Source organism: Diceros bicornis, chromosome 35 (assembly GCF_020826845.1).
Source record: "Diceros bicornis minor isolate mBicDic1 chromosome 35, mDicBic1.mat.cur, whole genome shotgun sequence".
NCBI classification, from domain to species: Eukaryota; Metazoa; Chordata; class Mammalia; order Perissodactyla; family Rhinocerotidae; genus Diceros; species Diceros bicornis.
In genome coordinates, this window is record NC_080774.1 from 8,464,305 (window position 1) to 8,484,544 (window position 20,240).

General features: G+C 42.1%; 1 protein-coding gene across 4 annotated transcripts; it reads right to left on the minus strand.

Moving 5' to 3' along the window:
* Positions 1-2,826: 2,826 nt before the first annotated feature.
* On the minus strand, positions 2,827-18,936 carry RNF34 (ring finger protein 34). 4 transcript variants are annotated; one of them, XM_058531381.1, is made up of 7 exons: positions 18,845-18,936; positions 16,538-16,607; positions 9,033-9,251; positions 7,815-8,222; positions 6,190-6,306; positions 5,718-5,919; positions 2,827-3,773 (listed from the first exon to the last, which is right to left on the minus strand). In XM_058531381.1, the coding sequence occupies exons 2-7, from the start codon at positions 16,544-16,546 to the stop codon at positions 3,583-3,585; spliced, it is 1,146 nt and encodes a 381-aa protein (XP_058387364.1). In that variant the 5' UTR covers positions 16,547-16,607; positions 18,845-18,936; the 3' UTR covers positions 2,827-3,582. The 4 variants fall into 4 exon arrangements, with proteins under 4 accessions (XP_058387364.1, XP_058387365.1, XP_058387367.1 ...); XM_058531382.1 differs by lacking the exon at positions 18,845-18,936 and adding an exon at positions 18,259-18,515; XM_058531384.1 differs by lacking the exon at positions 16,538-16,607.
* Positions 18,937-20,240: the final 1,304 nt, after the last annotated feature.

Consider the following 20,240-nt stretch of genomic DNA (forward strand, 5'->3'; position numbering starts at 1 on the left):
ACACCAATGGTCACATGTAGGACTTAGGTACAAACTGCCTTAAGGGGCAGGGTGGCTTACCTGTTTGGGTGCCTCTGACCACCTCTGTATAAAATAACTTCCATGGCCACTTGGTATTCCCACTGCCAAAGGGGGTCAGGGGGTCCATTTGCTCAACCTCCCACCAGAGGCAACTCAAGGAGTTACTATCCTGTGCTTGGTAGCCTTGGGTCGGGGTAGCTGGAAGCACTTGGTTATGAGGTAACTTCCCCAGGTGGCAGACACAGAAACCAGTGAGATGTAATTTTAGATCACAGAATTTTTTTTAACGACAGGGCCCTGCAGCCTCATTCATATTCATATCCAGAAACGACTGCTCTGAAAATGGAGAAGATAACCCAACAACTTCCTTCCTCAATATCAATAGTAACGTAAGACCTTGGTCTCGTGGGACAAGCCTTTCCTGCTAAGAGTGGTTTCATGTTATCCCCCTTATCTGTCTATTCTTTTTTTGCTATGGTGAAACAGTTTCAGATTCCATCTAGGTTTGTGCCTTGTGTTAATTTAAATACAGAGATCCTTTCTGACTCAAACTGGAGACATCTGAAGCTGTTGCACCCCAGAATTTAACTCAGGAGATGCACTTAATAGAGGTGAGATTAGTTTAACACTCTGGTTTATTTATAAAAATGTGGCTTACCTTTGCAAGCCTGATTGTTCATCATGGAGTGCCCCCCCCACCCCCCAAGAGGTCAAGTTTCAGTTTTCTTGGCAACCTGAGTTCTCTGAACCTCCAAGAGTTACCCTGATATCCAGTAAAGGCATCCTCTTGGGAATTGTTTTAAGGGTAATAGTGGTTGCCAGGTGAACAGTCCTCAGGGTTAGAGGGCCCTGTTTCTTCTGTAACGTTTCTGGGAGCATATTAGTCTGCCAAGAGAGGAGGCGAAGGAGGGGCTGCCAGGGCTGGGGAGGCAAAGCTGCCCTAAGGACACACCACAGAGCCAGGACGCAGTCTCTCTCCAGGCTTGAGGTAGGCTGTGGTAGTGCAGTGGTCACAGATAAACTCTCCCAAAGTGTATTGAACAAGCCAGTTAAGATTATACCCTAGTACACAGACTTTGTACAGGCCTATTATTTCAAAAATAAGCTTTAGATGAGGCCAGGCTAAGCTAGATGCTTGCAAACAGCTGTTCTGAGCCCACACACTATATCTGATGAATGAAAGGACCATAAACCAGAGGGAGTGCTTCCTGTGTTAGATTGCAGCTTTTTAACCCAGAAAAGAGGAGAAGCTCCAGCCTTCCTTCCTCTAGGAAGCTGATGTTTACAAAGGAAGACACCATGGCACAGCCAAAGCATCAAATGACATCCTTCCATATTGTGATGATAGGGGCAAAGAGATGTCACTATAGTCCATTGTGAACCTTCAGAATTTTATTCATATATTATTCAGAAAATTATTAAGGAGGCATGGCATGCCAGCTAGAAAATGCAGATTCCAGGGAGAAATGTTTGCCCTCTGCCAAATTCTTTGAAATTGGGTTATTCCAAATGTCAAGCCTGTTTGTTAGGCTAAAAATTTGTTGGCTTCTCACTAAACCAAGGTTACTTCAAAATGCTACCTAAAAAGATCCACCATTAAGTTTTTGTTTTCTTGCCAAAAATAAGCACCTGAGACTTCATATATAAATCAAAGAGGAAACTAAACAAGCTGTTCTAAGCTGAGACTGCAAATCTCAGTTTTCTAATTTAACTTTAGACAAACCAGCACCTGCTGCCCAGCTTCTATTTCAATGTGTTTATCATTACCTCCTGGCCTGGATTTGAAGACTTCCCTCCACCAAATTAGCGATTCGTGGGGAAGGTGGCCTTCTGGCGCTCTCGTCTCATGAGAAGTACAGACAGGGTAAGTGCTCCTGAAGCTTCAGCAGGAGCTGAGATTTTACTGCTGCTGTAGGGAGATAGCGATCTGCTCAGACTGGTGACTGTGAATTGCAGCCAACGCCCACCCTGGGCTCTGCAGGCAAACAGGAGAGAAGGGTATTTGAAAATATCCACAAGGTCTTGATTTACATGCTTCTCACCTTCAAAACCAGAAAAGGTAGAAAGGCGTGTTTTTCTTCACAACTAGCCGAACTTGCTACCCTAAGCAGAGGGGCAGTCTCTCTGCCTCCCTTGCTATAATTTTCAGGTCTGTTGATTGACATGTGAATCCTGAGCAACTAAAGGCATGTATCTTACCCAGTGCAAAGTCAAAAGATAAAACCCAACCAGACTCAGCTGAGAAGTCAGGCATTTCTTAAAAGCAAACCTGTCCACTAGCAGTTGAGAATGAATCTACAGTTGGTCTCAACTCAACCAAAAAAAACCACCCTGAGTAGAGTTAGACCTAAAAGAGAAGAGATTTCAGATCATTCATGTCCCAAGAACCTTTTTACCTAAGCTAATATCCCAGGTTTCTCATTTACTATGTGGTATTAGAAGAGTTAAGAAAAAACACTGGCATCAGAGCTAGGTTCAAATTCTGACGTGGCCACTTTTTAACTGTGACAGTTTAGACAAGTTCTTTAACTTCTCAGAGGTCAGGTTCCCCATCTGCAAAGCCAGGCAGTGTCTTTTCAGATGCTGGAGGTAACCATCAAGCACCCAGCACGACGCCTACTCATGGTAAGCAGCGCGTCAGTAGTTAACCTTGCTGGTAAGTCAGCAGCAAAGGTAGATCATTGCAACATCTTTGAAGGTGCTCCCATCTTTTGTGAAGAAGGGAGCAAGACCAGGCACAGACACTCATTTGTGCTGTATGTACCCAAGTGAATTAGGAACTGACCAGGACAATGTAAACAAAAGCATTTTTTAAAATCTAATTTTATTCCTAAAGTTCAAATTAGCTAGCGGGAAAATACACTTTCACTATACAAAACAGTGTAAACTGATTACACATTAATAAAGAATTTAACACACACACTTTTCTAATGAAAGAAGCTAGATGCAGCCCTTGCTATAAAAAGCTGTACCTGAACAGAAATGGACATGTTTAGTCTAAGGCCCTGGCAGTTGACTATAGAATGTCAGTTGTTCCCAATTACGTTTAAATGCAGAAATAGAAACAATGTGGAAACTTACATTCATCAAATAGTAGCATTTAAAATATACATGACTAATAAAGTGAACATTCAGAGGGGCCACTGCTCAGTGTGAACCACGTCAGCCACTTGTAGGCAGTGATCTCATCCAAAGAACAGAAGTTTCAAACATCTGAGTAGTTTAAGTTAAAAATAGGATGAAGGAGAAATAAGAGAACAGGATAAACGTTCCTCCAAAGAGAGCAGTTGTAAGCAGTCTGACTTCAGTAATTAGTGATCATGGATGTGTGACGAAGCCCGGGAGAACCTGGCAAACTGAGCATGTCCACAGGCTGACAGGCATGTAGCATGGACCAATGTGGCTGCAACTCAGGATGAATCTTTCTGTCGCCAGTTAGTAGTGAAAATAATTTTTAAAAATAGTTTCAGCCTTTGAACAATAAGTTTCCAGTCCCTTCTGTGCATTGAAATGCCTGGAGTCAAGCTGGGGGCAAGCGTCCTGTTGGGGAGAGCCTCGGCTTCAGGACTTGAACACGTGCACAGCCCGTACCACGTACTGCCGGCAGATGGGGCACTCGCTCATGCGTTTGCCACACTTGGTGCAGGTGACCATGTGCCCACACTCGAGCAGGACGCAGTCAATGACGGCATCCATGCAGATACGGCACAGGCTGTCATCTTCCTCGTCCTGCAGCTGCAGCCGCTCGCCATCTGAAAGGCAACAGAGAGCTGGGGCTTTTGGCATGGCCGCCTGACGGAGGCTGAGCAGTCATCTGCCGCAACCATGGCAGGCCCCGAATGAGCCAGTGTTGTAAGAGAAATGATCCCAACTGCTCTACACTTTGGTTTCTTCCACTAGAAATGGCAATAATAATAATGCCTACACCTCATAGTTTTATGAGAAATGCTTAGCTTAGAGCCAAGTATGGAGTGCCTAACAAATGTTAGCTATTTAATTCTATTTTATATCTGTATATAATTCAAGGTTTTTGTGATAAGGATAGATTATTTCTGTAAATAAAAATGAAGAAACTCTAGGTTGTCCTACACATGGGCCTTGGAGTCAGAACACCGTTGGAATTTCCAGCCCAACTATGTGGCCTTAGGAAACTTGCAGTCTCCGGAGCCTCATCTCAGTAGAAAGAGGAGCTCTATTTCCACACTGATAGGAAAGTTACGAAGAGTCACACATCAAGTAGCCTGTAGTTGGGACAAGGCACCCACACCCGCAGCCTTAGAAGCATCTCAAAAGCCATCTGTGTTCCTGGTAACCCTGGCACGGCTGGAGTCTGTCTAACTCAAAAGGGATAGGCCATCCTGGCTCTGTGCCCCGGATTTAGGTTCTGAGAAAATCTAGGCTCTGAATAAGAACGGTGTCGAAGGAATTTAAAAAAATCTCAGTCTGGGATTTGGCCATAGAGCTATGGACATTGAGGCTTCCCTTTCTAAAGATTATAGAGGGGATCAATGGGAATCATGAATATGGTTAGAAAGAAAAGAACAGGAATTCAAGCTTAAAGAGCAAGTAGTCTCTGGATTTAAGAGAAGTAAACATTGAAAGGATTCATGGGATAAGATGACAGATGAGCCAATGGAGAAGACACTAGCAGGCTCTTGAGAGTAAATTAGAGTCTGGGCCTTGGTCTCTTCTCCTGCATGGAAGGTTCCTTCTAATGCTTAGAATTTCTGAGCATAAAGCAGAGGAGGCAGAGTCTGTCAAGGCTATTAGACAAGGCTATTGGGGTGAATCTCTGCATAAGTGGCTGAAGCCAGTCAAACTAGGAAAGATTCCAGCTGTTCTCAAAACACAACGTGTATTCCCCAAGCCTGGAGATTAGACCAGGGATAGATTAGGCAGTGAGTTAACCGAGAAAGGCACTTTGGCAATCATGCACGTCATGGCCGCCTCTACCATAAACTCCTGGAGGGTGGTTATGGCGGTGCACTACCAGTGTGCAGTGCACAGAGTTGGCATTGACATTTACTAAGTAAACTGACTTCTCCCCTCACTGCCAGAATACCATTTCCCAGGCTGTGGGAAATGATGTGAGGACTGTTTAAGTCTAGATAGGAACATAATATTCATCAGTCTGAACACCACTGAATTCTTTTTTTCTTGCCTGTAAGTACTCTGTGGCTTGGCACTATTACCAGCTGAGGATTTCTGCTCCACGCTTCATCAATAGCAGAAGTTCTTAACCTCAGCTTTTCGTGACTTACACAGAAACTACTAATACTTGACGCTAAGAACTACTTAACATCTTGGCTCTACAGAACACTTTTTTCCACTGTTTGGTTACTTCAATAGTAGCTTTTAAATCCTAAGTATTGGCCTGCCAAAGGAGTTAGTGAGAAAACAAGCATTTTTATAGAGACAAGGAATTTCATTAGCGTTCTAACAAATTATGGCAAGAAAAACCAGACCGAACAAATGACTACCTAACTCACTTGGCAGCGGTGGTCTCAGAGCCAACATCACGTAATGAACTTACTACTTAACCGATCTATAAACAGGTTCATGTAACTAATTCACACTCAATAAAAGGATACATAGTTTTCTCAAAAATAAATTTGACTTAATTGTGACAGAAATAGCCCAGTTTTTAAAAGCCCAAGGAAGGATACCATAGGGAAAAAAGAAAAAAATAAACCTACATGACTTTTGGTTTTCTTCATTCTCTTTGTATAACCGGTTTACTTTCTCTACCAGCTCCCATTTTTCACAGCAGCCAGAGTAGTTGACAAAGTTCCGAGCCAGGATTTCCTTCAGTTGGCGCACACTCATCCCTTCCACATCGTCAAGACTTGACAAGTCAGACAGCGAAGCTCTCACTCTTTTCTTAGAGAGGCCGGGCGTCTGAAATCACAGAGCACTTCTATCACCTCTGTTCCTGCAAATCCAGACCTCCCACAGCAAGGAAAACAGCATGCTCCCCTCACCCTTTAGTCACCACTGGCCCTGGACAGTCTTTCCAGACTTCTCCTCAGTTCTTGAAGTGTTTTATATATTGTGCTACATCCAAACAGAAGAAACACCCTGTACTAATCTAGCAAAAGTCCACATGGGCATTTTCGCTGCCTGCCAGGTTGACATGTCAGGGAAATCAAATTTTATAGGAGATCTCACCCGCTCCTCCAAGTTTCCTCCGTCATCATCATCGTCGTCGTCGTCCTCATCATCGTCGTCGTCATCATCATCGTCGTCATCATCTTCTGTGTTTGCTGAAGCTACTTCAGTTTGTACCTACACACATAATGCATCTGATTAGGTCAGGAATCGTATTTTCCTAACAGTATCAGCCCATATTTATCACTGGAGAAAGCCTTTCCATAGATCCTCTCCCAAGAATGACCCCAACACCCGGCACACTTCACAACTTCTTTGAATCCTGCATGCCTCTGCCCCTCCCAAAGGGCTGGGCCCTACATGATTTCATGAACAACCTACCTTCCATTAAGTTATCTCAAAAGCCAAATTCCTATGTGTGTGTGAATTTGTAAAACCTAACCAGAGTATTAACTCCCTGAGGAGGTCCCATCATGGAATGCTAAAGCCATAGTGTATGGAATTGCACTGCACCATTATCAAAGGACCTGCGTATGGCTGGTTTAACTGGAGCCTCTAAGATACAGGTAGAAACTAAAGCGCTAAGATTAGCCCAAGTGTCAGGCACATTCGCTTTGAAAAGATCTCAATCCTACATCATACTTAGACATTCTAATTCCAAAGAATGCTTTCTAGACTTCTTCACTGATGGCTGATGGTAGTTCTAGTTTTTAGAAATTCCTCAGCAATCAAAGATACCCTTTTCTTTAGGAAGAACAGAAATCCCTTCGATTTGGGTTATGTACACTTCTTTCATATCTTTCTCTTTCGACTTTATTTTGATCATAGCTCTACAATAGCCTAGGTCAGTTCCCAATTTCAAATATTCTACCCCACTAGTTCACAAGCACCATATTGTAGCATCCAAAGACCCACACCTCCCAAGTGGTATCATATACCCAACAGTGGCACAAAAATCAGATGTGTCTTATGTTTGCATCATAATTATGCCAGTTCTCATTTGGGAAAATAATAAAACTCCTAGCTTGGACTTATCTAATTTATGACTATTTAGAAGGCAACTAGACCAAATTTCCCTCTGCTTTTAACTCCTTTGTTCAGAGAAGACAATTAAGTGTGGACAGAAATGTTCAAAACAATTCTTTCAGCATTTTAGAATCGTTCATATATACAAACGGAATATTAATTACAAGCACGTGCATGTTATTCAATCAGGATGCCCAAGGACCTCAGTGGGACAATATTCTGCACTGTCATTCTTTAAAATTAGTAAATAACCACATTCTTTCACTAATTAGGATAGCTCCTTCCCATTATCTAAATAAAGACAATTTTATTGTAGCAAGGCCACTGGGGATTAGGTTAACTTACACTGTTGTTTCCATGGTCACTGACACTTACACAAATGTTTATATGCTACTTTTCAGTCATTATTTCAACAATTAGTATTTAACTAGATAAGGGAGGGAAACTGAGGTAACTAAGGTCAGGAGACTGATGAGCTATTTTGGGGCCCTTCAGACAGCTGACTTTGGGGCCATGACTCACATCAGGAGACCCTGTGAGTGCAGAGGTCAGCAGCTTGTGGAACCTCTGCTCCCACAAGGACTCATCAAGCCCTAAAAGCCCCACTATATGGCCAAGAGTAGATGTGCCAGGCCCTTGGGGTAATTACACCCTCATACCTGTGCCAATGCTCCAGATCCTAAGGTCCGGTCTCCACCCATAAGCTCTCCCTGAAACGAAGATACGGTAGCAGAGGGGGCTGTATAGTTTGAAAAAAACGAATGTGTAAAAAAGCTAGAAGTCTGGGACCTTGAGGAGTTCAGACTGCTTGTGTCCAGGTCGTCCTCAGAGCCCAGCCCATGATGGCACAGTACTAGATCTACCAAGTCTTCTTTCTCCCGACAGGTATCAATTGGTATGTTTCTAAGAATGAGATACTGCCGTAGATCCTTCACTTTCAGTCGCATTAACTGAGGGCGCTGAAAGGCCGTCTCTTGTAATAAGTGACAAGTGGAACATCTACGGAGATTTTCTTGTAAGACTGAACAAACGGAGCAAAAATCCTTCTTGCAGTCACAACATACATGCTGAAGAAAGAGACAGAAAAGAAGCATTTAATGATAGCCAGATATAAGCCATTGTGAAAGCACTAGTTTTCTTTTTGCCTTGTATTAAAATTCAATTTTGGTTCTTATGAAGTCCCCCATGGCACCAGACTATTCTTACAGGCATTTTCTTGTTCCAAAAGCCAAGAAAATCAAAACAGTCACTGCCGAGGCAGTCTGGATTCACAGAAGTTCAAATACAGCCCTTTAAGAAAAACATACACTCTTGTGTTAATGAATTAAAACCTTTCCACCCCTTGACGCAAACATGTAATTAGCAGAACAGAGCTGACTTGAACCACACAAAGCAGAAAACACAACTACAAATCCTCTTCCTGCTCTTTTCTTATGTGAACAATTTCCCCGTTTAAACAGCAGGGGACAAAAAACACAACAGAGATGGAAAGAGAAAGGCAAGTGATCTCTCAAGGTCAATCCAACCAAATAGAGGACCCCACTAATACAGTAATCTGTTCCCTACAGAGCCTTAATCACAATCAAAGCCTTTCTAGTAGCAAAGCTTAAAGAAGACAGTAAGATGTGCTCATTTCTGCTTGGATCGTCAATTCAGCCCTTTGAAATACTTAAGGAACCAGGTGTTAGTTTGCAGCAACAATGCACTAAGCAGTGATACAGTCCCTTCAAATGAATACTTTTCTAAATGCGAAATGGTTAATAGGACTATCTTTGATATTTTTCTAAAAGGAAATGAAGATACATTAGTATTCAAAATAACGTACAATCAAGAATTCTGATTCATGTCTTTTGTATGTAATATTTCATCCAACTCACCTTCTTTCTAAAGACCGAAAATGAAAGTCCACAGGCTTTGCAAACTACATTAGGCCCTTCTGTAGGTGCCGGTGGGTAAGTGGAAAAATCAGAGTTTGGTGTAAATCTGAACGGACCAGCGCCTCCTGCAAATCCCGACTGCTGGCCCCTGACGGCTCCGGTTCCCATGACTTCATTCAGCAGCCCACAGCACGAAGCCCACATAGACGTGGCACCTGCCTGAAAAGGAACACAAATAGGGACCAGAGTTTAAAGCTAAGTGGAACCTGGGTTCTCTGGGATCCTCAGGGAATGCCATTCTGGAGAGGTACGTTTGCCCTAAATAACTTTCAGATTATTCTTTTAAGTGTCAAAATTTTAAGCTATTTGGAAAGAAACAATTTCCTGGTGTTTGCAAAGAATATCTGGCATTAGGAATACTCATGATAAACAAAAGGGAAAGATACAACATGAACCCAATTTTGTAAAAAAAAAACCACATATACTCAGAGATACATGTGCATGGCCATAGAAAAAAATGACTGGATAGAAGTACGTGCTGTGTAATATTTGATATATGCTTATACCAAAAAAATTGTTCATTGTTTATCTGAAATTCAAATTTAACTGAGGGTCCTGTATTCTATCTGGCAACCTTAGACTAGTGACTACGCTGATGCAGATTTTCCCAGCTATCATTTATCAGAAAGAATATAAATTCAAATTACTTAATTTCATTAAACTTCTATTCTCTCATTTGTAGCTGGGCATAATAAACTATGGCATATATAAACTAAAAAAAATTTTTTAGGGCCAGCCCTGTGGCCTAGTGGTTAAGTTCAGTGTGCTCCACGTTGGTGGCCTAGGTTTGGTTCCCAGGCGCAGACCTACACCACTTGTTGGTGGCCATGCTGTGGCAGCGACCCACATACAACAGAGGAAGATTGGCACAGATAACAGCACAGGGCAAATCTTCCTCAAGCAAAAAGAGGAAGATTGGCAACAGATGTTAGCTCAGGGCAAATCTTCCTCAGCAAAAAAAAAAAAAAAAAAAAAAAAAAAATTAAAAAAAGCTAAAAGAAAATTTTTTTTTAAATGACTGGGAAAACATCAAAATGCCAACTGAAGGGGCTGGCCCAGTGGCATAATGGTTAAGTTTGCACGCTCTGCTTTGGCAGCCCAGGTTCAAATCCCGGGTGCGGACCGACGCACTGCTTTTCAAGCCACGCCATGGCGGCATCCCACATACAAAAAATAGAGGAAGATGGGCACAGATGTTAGCTCAGGGCCAATCTTAGGGGGAAAAAAAAAAAAAGTCAACTGAAGCTCTCTCTAGGTTTTTAATATAATTCCTATAATTTATTTTCTTAAGTTTTTCTCTACGTTCCAAATTCTTTATAAAGAATACATTAATTTGACACTAAGAAAAATATACTTAAGAAGCAGTTATGCTACCTTTTCAAACTGAAAATACTAAACACAACTTTTGATCACTCAACCATAATGACCTCCCAAGGTGTAAGGGCTATTTGCCACTCCACTAAATGGCCTGAAACTAATGTATTGCCTTCTATGTTTTTTTCTCTCTCTCTTCCCTGTGAGCCACCACTGCTATCACTATACCTATACCTCTAGCAACCTATCTCCTTTTCTACTGCAGACTCAGAAACCTGCTAACCAAGCCTGTTAGAAGTAGATATAAAAATATCATTTTCTGTGAGGGCTCAAGGCATTTTCCCATGCTTAAAGTATAAGAGCTATAGTGTTTGGAACCAATGGGCTTTCGTCCCTTGCCCTAATTCTTAAGCATATTCTAGACTCTAGATAATATGATAGGTAATGGAAGTCCAGGTAGGTGAGGTCTTAGTTAAAATGGCAGCACATGACAATCGCACAGTTCCATTTATTTCACTGTCTCTGTCAAGCATTTACTGTTTGTCCAAGAAGTTCTTTTTTTAAAAAAATTTTTAACATCCTTAAAAGGCTATTTGAAATGCTATAGAAGAGTCATGCTATTCTTGCTACTACCCACAAAAATAATGCTGTATTAAATATAAGGAAAGGAGAAGATAAAGCAATAAGAAACCACAATACAAGGCTCAAACAGTCTTAAGTATCAGGGTCACTGACTTAAGTATTATATGGCTTCATACCCTGTAATTCTCAAGAAATAGTGATCCCTTTAAAAGTCAGGTTAAATTACAATTAATAGTTCATATCTTTAAATAAATACATACCTCAGACTCTAGAGCCATGGTTTGTTTAAACATAAAAGCATGAAAATCCAGATTGACTGACAGTTCATTTAAAGTGTGTGTTCTTTTAGCAAAGGATTCATCCACAGTGCTTTGAACGATGAGCTCTTAAAACAACTGAAAATGTTTTAAAAATTAAATCTGTACATAACATTCTTGGGGAAGAATTCCTCAACTGCAGAAAGTACCACCAAGATAAACTTTTCTTCATTCCAGGAGTTTAAAGAAGTTTTTAAGAAGCTTCAGCTTCCTGCTGACCTAGCTACTAAACAATTAAACAGCTTTTTTAGCTTTTATCCCCCTTCTGATTCCTGGGTGGGTTGTCTCCCCAACGCAAGTGAAGGTTCTTTCTTCCACAGCATCTAGTTCCACCATCATGACTGATGAGTAAATAACTGTGTAAAAAGTTTCTTTATATTGCCTTTATATTGCCTCTTTAAAGGCAATGCAACATTAAATTTTGTGTGCTACCTAGAAAGTACAAATTGTGTCTTGTTTAGAAAGAGTTATAAATGTAAAAAAGATTCTGATCCAGCAGGCTTAAAATTTCAAATGATACTCCCTTTTAAAAGCAGCACTGTCACACATTTTGTTTTTTCTACCAGAAATCAGTTTTACAATGAGAATTAAAGAAAGATACAAATTTTCAAACCATGTTAATGAGTATGAACATTAAAATTCTAGGCTGAAAATATTCACAGCTCTGGTTAAGAGAAGAGAAGGATTTATTTTGGGAAAACAGGTGGAATCTCTGCGTAGACATCAATATTGGAAGGTAACAATTTCGTCCCATTCCTCATGTTTCTATAAAGGGAGGGAATTTCCTCTTCATTCCCCAGAAGGGAAAATAATGAAAAGAACTCTTCCATCTTCTTTTGGCCATCTCATTATAAAATTAAAATTAAAAAACAAAGCCCAAGCCAACCCCCAAAGTGTTGTCCCAGGCAAAAATATGTTGCTATAACCTAATATTTGGTATGACTCAGCCAAAGACTATAGCAGAGGGAAAGAGGAAACACTGAAAAATCTAGGTTTCAGCCTCATTAGATCTGTGAACTTAAATTTGGACAAAATCTCCCAATAAGAGAATACTCGTAGCATTATACTAAAGGGCAAATCTATCTATGTGTACTGTTATCCTCTGACTAGAATTTGCAACATTCCAGCCTTCTTGAAAGTTCAGAAATTTGAAACAGTGGAAGCCCCAGTCACTAGTTTTATTTGAAGTACCTTTCTTTCCCATCTAGCATATTTTAAAAACTTAATTTCCATTTCCCCTTGAAGCCTCATGTGTTCTGGCACCCCAGTGCTGAAATGAAGGTGATCTATTTAGTGATTTGATCTCTTCAACTTCTTTGGAGCAGGTATTTTTAGTCCTGTACCACAGCAGTTGCTGTCACTGTCTCTTGCTAAGAAACTGCCTAAGCCTGTGAAACTGTCATTAAGACAGTGGTTGGACTCACCAGAAGAGACTTAAAAAATACTGATGCCCCTGAGTCCCATCCCCAGAGACTGACTTAACTGGTCTGAGGTACAGCCTGGGCATCAGAATTTTTTAAAAATCTCCATGTGATTCCAATGTACAGCCAAGGTTAAAAGGTTAACACCTCCTTAGTCTAGGGGCTTTCTCCTTCCTGCCCACATGGTTTCTGCTGGAGAATCACTCTCAGCAGATTCTTGAAGGGAAGGAGTCGTGGTTATTTCTGAAGCCTGTGCCTCTAGAGTTCTAGGGCCAACACCTCAGCCATGTGCTCCTCATGACCTGTCTACATTTTTCCCCCCACAGCAGTGGGACAAGCCTCTGGTGTTTCCTTTCTCTCTATGGTTTCCCCTAATCCTTTCAGAAAGGCTCAGCTAAGTTTTTAACAATTTAATCTGATTCTTATATTAGTTCCTTTTCACATACTGGCCTGGAACTTTTGCTGGAATTGGGTGCCTTCCTTCATTTTATCTGCTCTTTGCTTTTTTGCCCAAACTTTTTATTTCCTAACATATTCTTCTACATGTTTTCTTGTGTGAAATCTGGGAGAAGAACAGTGATTTCTGGGTCTATCAAAAACAGCCATTCTTCAAACTTTTTGTCCTTGTTTACCTCCAAGTTGAAGAATCCACCCAGAAGATGAATTCTCCCAGGCTTGGGCTCCATCTCCCTACCTCCTTTAGTATGTTTCCTTTTCCTGCACTTTCAAGTCCCAATTTCCTAAATTTCTTCTGCATGTCCCCTCAGGGCACACGCATCCCTACCTAACGACTGTCACCTTGGCGTTCACCAAATAATGCTTGAAGTGTCCTGCACCGATCTTCCCCTCTCAAATCTGCCCAAATTTTCTGTTACTACTTGACGTAACAGTCCCAATTTTCAAGCGACAGAATCTATAAAAGCAATTAGGGAACTGTTTAAGACAGCATTCTCCCAACAGTTTATTGAATGTGGGCTCTTGAAGTGAGGTGGGGGGAGGAGAATAGGGGACATATCAATTTATCCTCTGAGCTCTTGACTCTCTGCCTTTGTCAGATTTGCTTGGAGCCCAGTTATCTGGTAGGGTAATAACCAAAAAGCTTCCCTCTTTTTGCATCCTCCCTTTAAAAGCTTTCAAGACTGAAGTTCATGTTCTTTCCCTTTCCCCTTCTGTCTTCCTATCCCCTAAGATCTTCCAGCAGTTTAATCAGCTTGCATTCCTTTATTTTTCTTTTATTCACTCTCTGCTCACCTTCTGGTAGTAAGATTGAAGCATATTTTCCAAACTACTCCATTTCCTCCTAGATTTTCTGAACAAACCCAATTCCTAGACAGACAGTACACAAGGCACAGCCTTTTGGCTTTTGAATTTGCAGTAAAATCATTGAGTCGTTACTCTGCCTCAATATCAAAGAGGTGTATTCCTTATGTAAGGGTCCCATCCATCTTTTATTTGCTTATTTAAAAAAAAAAATCTACCACTCTTCCATGAGTGCAGTCAAGGTCTGGATCTCTGAAAACTTAAGCTATGATCTGGGCCTATGTGACTAACAATTCTAAATCCTACTTGGGACCACAGTTGAGAGCAGGACTCTACTGGCTAAATAACATGAATCCAAAAGGCTAAAAGGAACAATAATCTGTAAAGATGGTTACATTTCCTCCCTTGACCATGAATGTAATTCAAAAACAACAAAGAGAATAACCGAATAGAGCAACTATCTACCTATGCCTGGCACAAAACTCCTATCTCAGGGAATTTAGCTGCGTTTACAGTTTATTTTCTAGCCATCAATGACTACTGAAAATAAACAACTTTTTCTTGATAATCTAATCCCTTTCCTACACACCCCCTTAGGCCAAAATTGCTCTTGAATAGATTAGCCATGGGACCACAGCCTGCCTGGCTTATATCAGTTAAGAACCAGGTATCATATTAAAAACTTACATGGTCCATAGTAAAAAATTAAATTCTAAAGCCTCCTGTCTGCCCTGCCCCAGACACCTAGATCTCCTAGTGTTATTCTGATATCCAATGCCAGTTCTTGTGTTTTTTTCAAAGCCAGTGCACCAAGATTTTAGGGCACCAATAACAACACTATCTTTTTTTCACTCCCAATTTGGAACTAATTAAGAAATCAGACAAATAGAAATTTAAATGTGTGCTTTTTTACTGATAACACCAATTGGAGAACATGATTTTAGCTCTGCAGCCATTTGGTCTTGATAATATGCCACCTAGTCACTGGCACAGCTGACCAACAGCGGCTTATCATATAGTTGACCAGACTGCCATCCTCCCACAGGAAGACAGATTTGAGAAGTTCCCAGAAAGTACTAAGCCAAGCATGTTTAGCTCCTTTGCTAAAACTGACCAACATAAAAGTTCCTCTTCTTACTCTCGTAGCAGAAAGGCTGAAAGTATTCCTCCTATATTGTCCTTTCCTAGAGAATGAATTAGAAATTCCCTCTCCTCTGTAGTAGTATAAAGGAGGGCAGGGGCATGTTATCCACAAACCTAAACAAATTTGCATGAGAGTGACACTGACAGTTTCCAGTGCTGTGACACTTATTTCCACAACAATAATAGACTACCAATTTTATAAGCACTCTCTCAAGGTCCTCAGTCAGATTCACACAATATAAGCCCATTCTCAATCATCATTCCAGTCAACAAAAGCAAGAGGAAATGTATTGTTTCTCTGCAAGAGCAGTAGCCCAGCCTTCTTTCTGGCAGAGTCCCAGAGTTTTGAACACGCCTCAAGGTTCAGCTATGTTTGATTGAGTGTGAGAGTGTATGTGTGATCTAATGTGCTTTTAGAATCCCTGTGGGGGGAAATACTTCCCAAATGCTCAATTTAAAGAATCAATAAGAAGTTTACTAAAATTTTTGAATCCTATTCTAAACTACATCAGGATGTGATCCCTTTTAATGACTCCACCAAACATAACAGTAACCAGGCAAACTAGAATGAAGAATAAGGAAAGCTATGGTGGTTTCCATGAAGATTAAATGACAGTCAAAGAGAAAGAGTAAGCTGATGGATTTGAAAACAGCAGAAAACTAAGTGATCACAGTCTAGATCATTTGCTTTTGATTAAACTAGGTAAACAGCAGTAATAATAATGCTACCTCCTAAGAGTTGCTTGCCAGAATGCTAAATTGAATATGGTAATATTTTAACAGTTATTTTAAAGATAAACCTAGAAGTTTCAAATTCAAGAACATTAATTTTCTTGGATGTTGTAAGAAGCTACAAGGACCAGGCAGGGATTCAATTCTTCCACCACATCACAGAACTCGCTCACTACAGGTTTTGTTTTAAACTCTGAACAAACTCCTGTTTGCTAAAACTCAATGTCCTTGTGTTAAAGACGAAAAGATGTTTCAAATCTTCGCACTAGTGATATGACAGAATAAGTTTTACAGTTTAAATTTCAATTAGGTTAAACTTTTCTAGAGAACCTAAAGCACAGCAGAAGAAACAATTGAGATAATTAGCAAAAATCTTTACCCTAATTAGAGCCACTTGAGAAACACATGTTCCTTAAAATGTGAAAGGATTTCTTACAGAAACTGCTGCTTCAATTGAAATACAATATGCAGGGAACTCTGCTTTCTTCATGACCAAATATCAGACCATATACCACAAAACAGGAAATTCTACACCCTAAATTCTTTCTCTTATACCATTTGGACATTAAGCAGGCTACATGATGCTGATCTTAAAATGTAATACTTTTAGGCAAGATATTTGGCTAAAAATTGATAGATTTTTAAAATAACGTGAGCTGGAGATCATAAATGTTACCTTTCTCATGTTTGTGTTTTGTTTTCTTTTTTTAAACCAGTATACTTGATCCTTAGCACCACTCCCTCACCTTTCAGGAAAAAAAAAAAGGAAAAGGAAATTACATTCAACAGATTACTTTCTCCTTGATATCTCATTTTGAATCTGGAAGAATGAATATGATTAGTACAATTAAGGGTGAGATCAATACAATATGGAAAAACAGGAAGGAGGATTAAATTAAATTAATATAGGACACCAATTTGGATTTTTTTAAAAATCCCTTACAGGGAGTTAATTAGATGCTACTCGAATGTTACACAGTTAATTGAGTCTTTGAGAGGTAAAACCTACTTCGAAACATCAGTTCCTAAACAAGAAGAAAGTAAATACCCCTTCCACACATATACTAAAATCAGCTGCTCCTGGGTATATATAAGTGAAGTACTTATGCGATTGCTCAGCTTTTAAAGCAATTTTAACTCCACTGAAAGAAGTACTTGCTTAGATGAACATTTACATGTTCGGGTTCCATGACATCAGGAATCACCGCCCCTGCCCAGAAATCTAAGATGAGCATACCCCACAATTAAACAATTTCAACATAAACCACGAAGTTAAATAATAAACAAATAGCCAAAATTCAAATTTTGTGCATCCACTTTCCATAAAAACATAAATGAAAAGCAGTATCTTCATAATTGTCATCTTGCACTGATGTCTATTTAGGTCTGCATTTGCTTCATAAAATATATCTTTTCTACATTTTCAACTGCCACCAAACTTTGTTTCTAAAATTTCAATTCAGAAAGCAGTATCTTCAACTTAAATTCAAAAACACTCTTGTTTTTAGAGAACTTGATTAAAAATGTCAACACTGGACCTGTCCCTACTTCTCTCCTTCTATATCTGCTTCCTTGATGGGCCACAAATTTAATACTAATAAAGATACTGACAGTCTTTGAGGCAAAATTATATATCTAAAGATCCTTGCTTTGTTTTTAGATCTTAACACAGTAAGATGATGGTTTTCAGGAAAGAAAGTTAGTTTTAGATATTTTAATAGGTACTCTGAGTTGAAATAGTATTTTATAACTGGGAAGTTAAAAATAGGCTCTTACCATAGCCTCATACTTTAACGCACAGTTCAAAAGTTACCTATTCCAAAAATCCTCCTTGCTTCCTGCAGCCAGAAATATCTTTTCTCGCTCCTGAGGGTTTTGCATTTTTTTGATACCTTACATCACATTCTGCCTTGTAATGTGGTTACTTGCGAACCTCTCTCCTGACTGGCAAACTCCTAAAAGGTGGGATTATATTTTCAATCACTTCTACTCACAAAGTCTCCCTCTCAGCTGGCACATAGGGAAAGTCAACAAAACACGCGCTGCGTTTCTCTAGCCACTTGACACTCCCTATCCATCTTCCACAGTCAATCTTCGAGGCTTTGCGAAGGCCGCGTTTTAAACTGGCAGTTCGCTCTTCTTTTCCTTACCCACACGAGGCACACCGCTTCACGGGATTAATGAAATCGTCTGTGTCTGAAAGGCTATCATCTTAGAACACCCCGCTCGGCTCGAGTTCGGCAATGAATCGATGACTGAATTGATCGTTGTGCACAGAGCTCTTCAGAACTCGCAGAGATCGAGTGGAGACTCGGCCCCCAGAAGTAGGCCAGCGTCTCCCCCTTCCCCCTTTCCTTAAACTTCTCACTAGTGAGGCGCCCACGCTCTCACACCCACCTTCAACAACTCAAGCTGTCAAACGATCTGCTGCACACCTAGCGGCGGCGGACACGCGCCTAGCTCGCGGCGCTCTAGGTCACGGCCCCGGCGCGAAGCCGACGGAGGGATCCGTCGGGGCAGGACCTCCGTCCCGAGGCATTTCGAACCCGCCAGCCCGGCCCGGCCTCACGACTCCCCGCATCGCTCCTTCCCCTCCGTCCCGCAGCTTCCGTCCTGCGACAGTCCCGCGGCGCTCCCGACACTCCGGGCAGGTCAAGGACTCGGGGCGCGAGCGGGCGAGCACAGCGTCTCTGCCTCAGGCCCCCGAGGACGCGGACCGGGCCCGCAGAGGGGGGCCCACCCGGCGCGAGCGCCCGGCCTCCCCTCCTCGGGCTCGCTCACGGGGGGCGCTGTGGGACTTAGGTCGGGAGCCCAAGATCTCCGCCGGGCCGGACAGGGCCCCAGCTGCCAGCCGGGGACGCCCCTCAGCGGAGCTCTCCGAGGTGCCGGCGGGGTAACCGTTGAGGAGAAAAGAAGGCAGTCCGGACGCCCCGGCCGGAGAAGGGAGGCGAGGAGGGACTGCCCGGCCCCACCCGCCCCTCACCTTCATGGCCGCGACCGCCGCGTCTCGGTCGGCTCCGCCTGGGAACTGAACACCATAGCAGCTCCTCGCACAGCCGCCCTCCTTCCTTCTGGGCGGCGATTACTGCGACTCCCGAGGCGACCCAGCGTCCGGACGTAAGGGGTGTGGCCACGCCCGCCGCACCGCCCCGGTAGGAGCGCCGAGCGGCGGCCCAGTCGACCAATCCGGAGCCGACACTCGGGGGGCCGGTCACCAGAGCCAATGAAGTGGCGGGGATGGGGCGGGGCCTCCGGCGCGGCCGGGTGGGCGGAGAAAGACTCCATTACCTCCGGAGCGGAGATGGGCGGGTCTGGGCGTGGCGGGGGGCGCTCTGCGGAGCGGTTTTCTTGGTTGGGTTGCTGAAATAGGAGTCAGCGTGCCCTGAGGAAGCCGTGCGGCTGAGATTTGGCTTTAGGGCTAAGGTTAAGTTCCCGCGGCCGTGAGGGCGGGAAGGGGCGTGGTAAATTTGAAAACGCCGGTTGGTTTGAAGGCTTTTGTTATAACCGTCAGAGCAGGGCCTCAGATTTCCTCCCGAGACGTTCAACCTCTCACGCTCGGTGATGACCTCGGGTCTCCTCACTCGAGGGTCCGCAAGGACGCGGCTTTCAAAACAAGGTTTTATTGAAAACACTTGAAGAACCAACGGTTCTCAAATCCCAGCTGCTCTTTTAGAGCGACGTTCAAAATAACCAGATCCTAGCACCGGGACAGAATTCGGGTGAGCCCTTGGAGTTGACTTCATTTGGACAGAGAAAGTAAGGTTGTAAGTTCGAGTATCGATTTCTTCAGCCTGACTGGATGACGCTCAGTTGGTTTTCCTACGCTTCTTCCTCTGCCCTCTAACTCACTCAGTATTTAAATATTGAAATAGAGAAAGAGACATGAAGATGTCAATTCACTTCTCACGAGGACTGAAATTTTCCCTTTTAATATATTTGCTTATATGGATTATGTCAGACTAAAACACAAAGCCACACCACTTCCTTAGGCTTAAATAATACTTTTTTTAGGTTATTTATTTTTCTTGCTTCAAGCACTGCTCTGATAATGTAATTTAACTTCTTACGCAGTATAGTCCTGGATTTTCTTCTTTGGAAAAATGCAAAGAAAGCCTTTCATTCACCATGTTGGAGCAGCAGCTGAGTTTCACTGGAAGAGAAAGTATTAACTTATTCTTCTAATGATCTAGGCACAAAGAAACTCAATAAAAACTTGCTGATGGTACAAAGCCGAATTTCTCCCTCATTCAGAAAGGAAGCTGGCAGGTCTACCTCTTCGAGTTCACAAAGAAGCACATGAAAAGATACTCAACATCATTAGCCATCAGGGAAATGCAAATCAAAACCACGATGAAACACCGCTTCACACTGACTAGGAT

Bases quoted from the DNA above. Each gene is read 5' to 3' on its own strand.
- RNF34 (XM_058531381.1), bottom strand. The intron at 8,223-9,032 runs GTGAGTTGGATG...CTCTTTCTTCAG, and splicing joins TTTCGGTCTTTAGAAAGAAG to CATGTATGTTGTGACTGCAA. The intron at 3,774-5,717 runs GTAGGTTTATTT...GTTGCCTTTCAG, and splicing joins TGAAGAAAACCAAAAGTCAT to ATGGCGAGCGGCTGCAGCTG.